General features: G+C 48.1%; 1 protein-coding gene across 2 annotated transcripts; it reads right to left on the reverse strand.

Moving 5' to 3' along the window:
• Positions 1-614: 614 nt before the first annotated feature.
• On the reverse strand, positions 615-7567 carry STX4 (syntaxin 4). 2 transcript variants are annotated; one of them, XM_069084636.1, is made up of 11 exons: positions 7105-7567; positions 6482-6583; positions 6200-6299; positions 5933-6007; positions 5759-5829; positions 4534-4642; positions 4239-4315; positions 3733-3870; positions 1546-1656; positions 1352-1453; positions 615-1089 (listed from the first exon to the last, which is right to left on the reverse strand). In XM_069084636.1, the coding sequence occupies exons 3-10, from the start codon at positions 6276-6278 to the stop codon at positions 1373-1375; spliced, it is 741 nt and encodes a 246-aa protein (XP_068940737.1). In that variant the 5' UTR covers positions 6279-6299; positions 6482-6583; positions 7105-7567; the 3' UTR covers positions 615-1089; positions 1352-1372. The 2 variants fall into 2 exon arrangements, with proteins under 2 accessions (XP_068940737.1, XP_068940736.1); XM_069084635.1 differs by lacking the exon at positions 7105-7567 and adding an exon at positions 6758-6941.
• Between the last annotated feature and the right edge of the window lie 1837 nt (positions 7568-9404).

Genomic DNA, 9404 nt, shown 5'->3' on the forward strand with positions numbered 1-9404 from the left:
AGGGGTCAGCGCGTTCCGCGGCTGAAGCTGGGTGGCACTGCTGGTGGGCCAGAGCAACGGCCAGGGTCAGCGACAGGAATGGCCTGGAGATGGGGAGAGGAGACGGGATCCAAGTAGCCAGGCCGAAATCCACCCACCACCCAGGAACTTTGCCCCTCCAAAAACCGTGACTCACCAGCTCAAACTTCCCCTACCTCGAGCATGGGGCAGAAACGTCATGACCCGCCCCCCCCCCCCCCCCCAGCACCCCTGACTACAGACACATGCTTCCCAGCCCCCACCCCCCCCCCCAGAGCCCCAGACCCAAAATTCAATTTTCCTTTTCCCCCCCCCCCCCCCTTAGGTCCCACCTCCACCCATCTAGTAAGCAAAAGGGACCTAGGGAAGGTCACCATGACCAAATCAGGTTAACCTCTGGTTATATCTATATCTAGCTGTATTTACACCTGTATATCTGGTATATATCAGGGGGAAATACCTGGAGTATGGTCTGAACACTGGCTTGTGAGTGAAAGAAAAGGTAAAAGAAGGGGGCCTTGACATACTGGAAAAGTGTCATTTGGGTTCTAAGAAATCCAGGGGACTACAAAAATCAAACACATACAGACATAATATACTGTTTTAACTTTATTTCTTACAAAATGTTGTCCCAGATGATCCCAGGACCTAGAAACCCATTTAAGCTGGAGCTGAGGCCCAGCAAGGGTCAAGCCCTGCTCCTGCCCTCACTCTGAGGCTTTCCCGCCTTCCATTTAACCACCTAGCAGTCACCCCGAAGGGTGGGAGTGGGGGGATAGAAAGAGCTGGAATAGGATTCTAGGGATGAGGGAGTGAAACTCAGATGAATGAACGGGAAAATATAATGAGGGTGCAGAGGGCAGGAGACCTCTGGAGGGTAGAACCAGGGATAAAATGGGCTCCAGGGGCCACCCATCTTCCTCCCACTACACTTCTCCCCTCCAAGGAAAAACAACTGCCTCCTTTGCCAGCTGGGCCTCCTAACTGTGGTCTTGGGGGTATAAGGAGGCCGTGCTGTTGACCTCCTTCCTAGGTTCCATGAAGCCCCCAAAGCCAGGTCTCCCCCCTCACCTGTAAGGGAAAGGAGGGAGAGGAAGGTCAGAGGGATAAAGTGGGGGATGGGGTAGGGAAATTCCAGGTCTCTGGGAATTGGAGGAGTAAGGAGAGCAGGAGCTACTAAGCAAGGGACTGACTTGGATTTAGAGTAAAGGGCTGTTTGGGGGTAGAAGTTCTGGAATGGGATGCCTGGGTTCCAAAGGAGGTAAGTGCAGGAGCTTTTTGGGAAAAAAGGAAAGGACAGTTCACCAGTTGTCAGGTATATAAAGCTGCTCACCTCAGCTGATGAAGGTTGCTATTAGGTTCCTAGGCTGATACCAATGATTAAAGCAATGATGAGGACAGCAATAAGGACACAAATAGCGATCCCCACCTTTTTCTGCAGGAGAGGAGAGGGAGCTTAGAGTACGGCCTGGGGCCAGCAGGATGGGAGGCGATTCTTGGTGGTGTCAGTAGGAATGCCTTCCTCACCTTCCTGGCCTTCTTCTGACTCTCCAGTGCAGATTTGACATGCTCCTGACCGCGTTCCACGAAGTCTGCTGAACTGAGAATGTTCTTCTCAATCCTGTCAATCATCTCCCCCTAGGGAGGGCACAGGAAGAGGACAGTCAGGGTCGAGGAGAAGAGACCCTATCAGACTGAGATCAAGTCCAGTCTCCTACTATGGCACTCAAGGTCTTCCACATTCAGGGCCTAAATCGCCTCATCTCCTATACTGTATACAACTAGACTGATGGATGACCTCACAAACTCCTCTCATGTTCAAACTCTTTTCCCCTTATACCCTACTGCCATCTCCAAATCTACAGCCTACTCATTCTTTTCAATTCAGCCTCCATGTCACCTTCTTCATGACATCTTCCCTGATATTTGCCCTCCCCCCAGTCAGAAGTCACAGATTTAGAGCTGGAATGGATGTGAGAGAGTCTAACAGTCTCTTTTTAGAGGAAACTGAGGTCTAGAGAAGTTGTTACTCATAAGTCACAAGTAGTTGCAGAATCAGAATATGAACCAGGTCACATGATGGTAAATTAAGGGATCTTTCCATTACACTACAATTTCATTACTCCTAGAGGGACCACTCAAATGTTGAATATCATCATGTGTATATACTCTCTGCATTTATCACTTGGCCATCTCCTCTTTGGGCTTCTGGGACACTGCACTGGCAGGGTTCTACCTCTCCACTGTCCTGCTAGTTCTCTGAGCTATTTTACTTCCATCTTCTAAGTGGAGATGTCTTCATAAAGATTCTATTTTCAGCTGTCTTCCCTTTTCTCTATACTCTCTTGATTGGTGATCTCAATCATTTCTTCTATGTGAATGACTCCCCAAACTATATACCTCCAATCTCTTCTTACAATTCCAGTTCTACTAGCTGTTCACTTTCTCTCTGGGGACCTCAAATTCAATATATCTGAAACTGAACAGATTTTCCCCACTAGACTTGTCCTAGCTCAAAACCTTGAAGTTATCTCTATTGCTCTACCCATCCAATCAACTGCCAAGTTCTTTCCATTTAACTCAAAAATATCAAGAGATCATGCCCTTATTAAATGCTCAGCATTCTAACTGACCACTTTAGATCCAAGACTTGCTGTATTGTTCCCATTTGAACCCAGGCTGCTCCCAACCCTGCCCTTTTACTTCCAAGGATACCATCCATCCATTCCTTCTCTACTCCTATGGTCCTCATCTCTTCACTCTTAAACTATGGTCATCACCTCCTGACAGGCTCTTTCTGCCTCTAATTCAGCCTCCAATCTACTGAGATTTAGAGATTCTAAATTGAAATCTTCCTAATGTACCATTATGTTTACACTATTTTTCTACTCACAAAAACCAATGGTTCCTCATCTACTGCCTACCTATTAAATTATATAAGTCTTGACTCTAATATCCAAGGCACTTCATCTAGATTCAACCAACTACACCAGACTTATCTCTCTTATTCTACATTCCAAATCAATATCCCCACCCCCATTCCAGTCTGGTCCTCATCTGTCTCAACTTCTTTCATCCCATCTTCTATTCCAAGAACAGATTCCCTTCCTTCCCTGCAGCTTCCAATTGTTGGAGTCCCTTCACTTCCTTTTAGGTCTAACTTGATGGTGCCTCCTCCAAAAAGCCTTCCTTAATGTCATACCTCTCTAACCACTCCCCTACTCCCATAAATGTGACCTCTCCCTGCTTATATTTCTCAGAGCACTTTGCCCAGACGTTTCCTTTGTGTATATCCCACTTTCCATCTTAACACAGTTATTTGTGTACATGTCCTTCTGCCCTAATGGGCAGATTGTATGTTCTTTGAGAGAAGGGTATTTCTCAGATTCTTCTTTGTATCTACAGCACTCAGCTCAGTGCCTCCCACTTAGCTGAACCTTCAGGTTTGTAAAATTTGTAAGTTCCTAAAGGGGCCAGGGAGTGAAATGAACACCTCTCTATCCCCTAGGGGACCATGCACATACTTAGCGTATAGCTTAATGGATTAGGTGGGTGGGCAGTGAGATTAGGATAACAACTGAAAATGGGGAGATGGGGAAAAGTTTTGAAAGATGGCAGGGCTCTGAAAAAAGGCAAAGCTATGAGGAAGTGAGGCCATGGCAAAGTGGAATCTTAGCTCTACTGAGGACTAACAGGGAGCTAGTAGTTTCTCACCTGCATCTCCACTTCAGTGGCCAGAAAGGTAAAGATTTCATGGAGTTCCCGGATGCTTCGTTCAAGCTGTTGGATTTCCCCATGTCGGGTGGAGATTTCATTCAATGCCTGCCGTGTCATTTGAGTGTCCTTCAGGATCTGGGTCAGGGAAAAATGGAGGCATGCTTAAAAATCCTCCAAAGTGCTCCATCCCAAGGGCGAAATCCTTAGAGCTCTAGAGGTCCAGTAAATAGAGCACATGGACATCCAGACACTACCTTGGCTGCCCCTACTCTAACCCATGATATTGTGTGAATGAAAAGACTAAGACAAGGGAGAGGGCAAAGCTAGGCAGGAAGGAGGAAGACTCAAGCAGGAGAGGAAGTGCCAACCCATCTCCTTAACCTCAGAGAACTGAAGCTCTATTTCATACCAGTTTTTCTTTGGCAGGGGAACAGAATACCAACAGAATCTACCCAGAAGAAATGTGGGTTAAGGGTCAGGGTTTGAATATTTGACAGACTCACATTGGACACAAACACTTCACTTTGTCCACTTTCCAGCATCTGCTCCAGCTCTTCTTCTGACACCATTCCAGCATTAGCTGGGCAGGGAAGTGGGGAAGAGGGAGAGATCATGTCCTTACTTAAATGCTCAGCATTCTGACTGACCATTTTACCTCCACAGCTTGCTGTATTATTCCCATCTAAACCCCAGCTGCCCCCAACCCTGCCCTTTTTCTTCCAAGAATACCACTCCCTCCACAACTCAGTATCCCTTCACCCTTTTCATCTCCCCTTACCCCCACTCCCCAATGCTCACTGATCTTTAGCTGCCTCTGGATTCGTTCTACATTCTTTTCCCGATATTCTGACTGCATGGCATTACACTTGTTGATGAGCTCAACAAATTGTTGGGATAAGATTCCATGCTGTGGGTAGAAGAGTATGGGGAGAATGGAATGTCAGTTAAGAAAGGCCTAGAGGGAATCAGAAGACTGATGTTTGTGCTCTGGTCAGACTGCTCTCATCACTGCCCTCCAAATAAGCCAGCTCACTTCACACCTGGACTATTACAACCACTTTCTAAAGAGTACCTCTGCTTTCAGTTCCTCCCTTTCCCACCAATGCATTTTACACAAGCAGTCAGATTAATCCTTCCCAAAAGTCCAGGTATCATAATTTGATTCCACAGCTCAAGAACCTCCTACAATGACTGTTCATTGCTTTCAAGATAAAGTAAAAAGTCCTCAGTCTAGAACTTAAACCACGTCCATGATCTGTACCCAACCTACTTTTTTCAGCTTTATTTTCTACTCATTCCCCAAACTAACCTTCCACTTCAGACAAAGTATTTAACTTAACTGTTCCCTGAACAAGGTAGAGGTATTCCTGACAGCACATTTACAAACTTTTTTCCCTTGACGAGTTTGCTATCCTACACCCCTCACTTGTCTAAGTCATATTCTTTCATGGTCCAACTGAAGTCCTCCCCTACCCTGATCTATAACACAGCCAACAAAGAAGGCTTTACAGCATTTAACCAGTCAGACATTCAGCATATCTACAGCCCAGTGTTGTTCTCAGTTAGACACATCATTCAAAACTGCAAGCAGCCCCAGCACAAGGCATTAAGAATCTCCTCCCCTCCACTCCAAACTGCACCCCTTCCCCAGAGCTTGACTTTCAGGAAACATTAATTGAAATGTCAAGATTCTGCAGAGAACAATTTACACAATAACAACAAAGTAAAGACAATTTTGTCTTTGAACTCCGATCAATGCAAATACCCACGATGAAGCAATTTACACAACTTCTGAGAGATGATGGACTCAAGGTGCAGAATGAGCCTTTTTTCTTTTTTTAAAACACGGCTACTGTAAGAGTTTGTTTGCCTTGACTACGCATATGTGTTACAAGGATTTTGTTTTTCTTTGTTCATCCCTCCCCCAACAGGAAGGAGGTGGGAGAAAAAACAGATTTTTGTTAATAGAAAAAAAAATTAATTACAAAAATTAATGCTAGGGTTCCGGAAAGGACCGACGCACCTGGGTCTTTCTCATCCTTATGTTGACAGAATTACAGTTTTCATCTGCTTCCTCCTTCTGGGGATCAATGGCTGTTAAAGGACAAAGGAGGGATAGGGCGATGGGCTTAGGGGACCTGCCTCTGGCCTCAGGTTTCTTCCCAGAACCCTGGCAGAATAGCCAACCGGCACTTACCCTTCAGCTGAGTCCGAATCTCCTTCCCCAATTGTTTTATCTCTTCCCTGAGGTTTTGGAGATCTTGCTTCATGCCTGAATTGGAGGGAAGGGTGGGAATCGAAGAAAAGCGTGATTTCAAGATAGCTCCAATACCGCGGGTCCAGGAGGCTGCTCGGACTTTGCGTCCACCTGGGAGAGCCGTCCCACTTGTGCAGGTGGGGTACTACAAAGCCCATAATCCCTCGGGGGACAGGGAGTGAGCATGCGCCCTCCGCCCTCACTCACTCTCCTCGGGAAGAGGCGTGGCGAGGATGGTGATCTGCTGCTTCTCCAATTCCTTGACTTTGTTCTCCAGTCTCCCCATGGTTTGTCGGATACCCCGGACCTGGGAAAGAGGGAGTAGGACAAGGAGCACCCCCACGCTAGGTTCCAGTCTTCGTGCTTCCTGTACCTTCCTCCCTCCCTCCTCCAGACCCAGGCACTCCAACCTCCCTGAGAGTCCTCCGCAAAGCCCCTCCACCCCGGGCCGCGGCATCGCACCGCCTGACGCCCCCTCCCCACCTTTACCTTCTGGAAGAATTCCTCGTCGGGGTTCCCCAACTTGGCGGTACCTGGATGCACGACCAGGGCCACTCGTTCTCTCTCCTCATCATCAGAGCTGTCATCCCCCTATAAGGTCCGGGGTCACTGATGGGAGCCCTGCCCAGCCCCCTCACCCTAGTGTGGAGCTTCCCCCCATACCAAAAGTCAAACCCCCGTGGAATGGACGCCGCTAGGGATGCCGCCCGCTGCTTTTCCCACCGGCATCCCAGCGTCAGGTGCTGGCTTCCACTTCGGTCTTACCTGTCTCAGCTCGTGGGTCCTGTCCCGCATGCTGACCCGGTTTTTGCCCACGCCACCCCCCCGCACCTGGTGGGGGTCTTACGGATTGGCCCAAACCTCAAGGCCTCCAAAGTTCCCAATATAATACACTAGCCCCTCCGCTACCCCCCTCTTCCCCAACCCACCCCTCGGACCCCCTTCAAGTCCCCAATACCCCCGGCTCCGCCCCCCTCCGCCTCCTGTAGCCAATAGGAAGAATCCGGCCACTGGGACCCCTCAACGTTCCACAGGTTGTAATTCCCTCCTCCTCCTCCCAATCCTACAACTCCAGCCCCTCCCCCTCCGGCGAGGAATCCGCACATGCGTACAGAGACAGTTCTCTCCTCGCCCTCAGGAAAGACGGAAACGGGAAGCTGCAGCTGCAACCTGAACGGAAGTGAGGCTGCCAGGACTCAAGGATGCTTCGCCTCTACCGGAAGCCAGGCGGAAGGGGCTCACCACCGGACGTGAAGTTCCAAGACGGGGGAGGGAAGAGGAGATATGTACGTCATCCAAACGTCACCCGCCAGTCTTCGCCCAGCTCACATCACCCCATGGCTCCCACCCTCGCCACCTTAAGTGACCTAATCCGGCCCCTCCCCGCCATCGCCTCCCTCCCTTAAAACCTCAGCTCACGTGATCTGCATGACCTTCTGTGACCTCCTCATTCCTTTTAAATCATCCCTATTATCGGGGATTCGGGGAGCTTGGCTAGATTTAGATGGTCCCCCTAAAGATAGGGTTCCCCCAACCCGGCAACCCCTGACAAGCTAATGGATTAGCCCAGACCTGGAGGAGGCTCACGTTCTAAATCTGGAAATCAGCACCATGTGACCTTCACCTCCCACCCCTTACTCTTCCCCCCTCCCTTCCGCCCCGCCCCCGCCCCCGATCTCTCTGCCCTCTCCTTTTGGAGAAGCTCGGGGAAAGCTCGCACGTACCCGGCCTGCAGTCCCGGGGTGTCCGGCCCATTTCCTGCAGCTCGGGGCTGCTTCCTCCTCAGCCCCGGTGTGAGATACATTGTGACCCTGCTAATCCCCCCCAAATCCTTTAGAAACCACTTGCATCGCTGTGCGGGAACTCACAGAATGCCCTCCCCCGATCCATAAAGAATATAAAGACGCCCTATGCGTATTTTTTAAAAATAGTAACTGAATGGTTGGTATGATAAAACGCAGCCTTGGGAGCTCTCCTTCATCCTCCTTGCCCCTTTTTGGTACCCCCTGATGCTAGTGTCTTCCCTTTGAGATTTCTTCCGATTTATCCTGCATGTGTCTCATTCCCACAGTTGTTTCTACGATGTCTCCCCTACTCGATGATGAGGTGGTGGAGGGCAGAGGGTTTGGGGGCTTTGTATCCGTAGTGCTCCGGCACAGTACTTGGAGCGTAGTAAGCTCTTAATAAGTGGTTCTTGACTTCCTCAGACAAGGAATCTCCCCAAATTATTCATAGACTGAGAGCTGGGTAGGGGTTAGACTTGTAATTTCATTGCTAGAGCTTTTTAAAAACTAGGTTAAAAAGTATCAGTAATCAAACCTGCAAATGTATCATCTTAAAATAACTGTGTCCAATCTCCGCTAAAGTTCTCAAGTAATCTTGTCTCAGATATTTCCATATATTCCTGAAGACAATGTCAGCAGAGGGCAAGTGCTGTGACAGCTTCTATTATGGGGGAAAGGATTTGAGTTTGGGCTGGCAAACAACAGTAAGCCTATTGGGTCAGGACTGTTGTCCATCCTACTATATATAGGAGGACCAGAATGACATTATGAGGCTGGGTCACAGTACAGTGTGTCCCACTGTGGCTGATCAGACCAGCAGGACCTCTACAGGGTCTACCACAGGTCAGCCACAAATAATGCCTTTAAACATTTGGAATGAAAATGTCTCTCAATTTCCTCATCTCATATTTCTTTTGAGCACTGCAACTCTGCTTTGCTCACAAAGCACAGCATGGTCATTGATACAGGTACATCATTGATACGGTCCTGTATCAATGTTTCCCATGTTTTATAGTTAGTACCAAAGTTCTACAGAGAGACCTTGGGAGTGTCCTTATAGCACTTCTTCTGGGCCAAAGACCTTTGGTGCATCTCAACTACTCAGTGCTGATGTAGCCACACTGATTGGTAATAAGGACATGATCCTGGAGAGATGGGTTGACCACTTCCATACTGTTCTTAACAGACTATCATCAATGCTGAAGCCATATACCTCAGGATGAAGTCAATACCTCTTTTGCACTCTGCAACAGAGTTTGAGTGCTTGACCATTCACCTTGAGAAAAGATCTCAGTATCTGGTATGTTATCTTGCCAGGTGATTGTCAGAATCTTCCCAAGACAATTCAGATGGCATTGATTCAGTTTCTTGGCATAGTACTGAGAGACTATTCATCTATGTGTCCATACAAGATAAGTATACTACCAAGATAAGTGAACTTATTCACAGCATTCAAAATTTCTCCATTTGCTGTAACCAATGGTTCCATGTATGAATGGTATGGTACAGGCTAGTGGAGAACCTGGGTTTTCTTGGTGTTAATTGTCAGGCCAGAATTAGCAAAAGAGGCAAAGAAATGATCCATACTGGGTTGCATCTCAGCCTCAGAGGCTACCTTTAGTGCATAA

Source organism: Petaurus breviceps, unplaced genomic scaffold (genome assembly GCF_028583685.1).
Source record: "Petaurus breviceps papuanus isolate PSGF00001 unplaced genomic scaffold, PetGlider_PUasm1.0 175, whole genome shotgun sequence".
Classification (NCBI taxonomy): Eukaryota; Metazoa; Chordata; class Mammalia; order Diprotodontia; family Petauridae; genus Petaurus; species Petaurus breviceps.

Bases quoted from the DNA above. Each gene is read 5' to 3' on its own strand.
- STX4 (XM_069084635.1), bottom strand. From the start codon at position 6,787: ATGCGGGACAGGACCCACGAGCTGAGACAG. The intron at 6,300-6,481 runs GTAAAGGTGGGG...CCTCTTTCCCAG, and splicing joins ACGAGGAATTCTTCCAGAAG to GTCCGGGGTATCCGACAAAC. The intron at 4,643-5,758 runs GTGCGTCGGTCC...TTCTACCCACAG, and splicing joins TAAGGATGAGAAAGACCCAG to CATGGAATCTTATCCCAACA.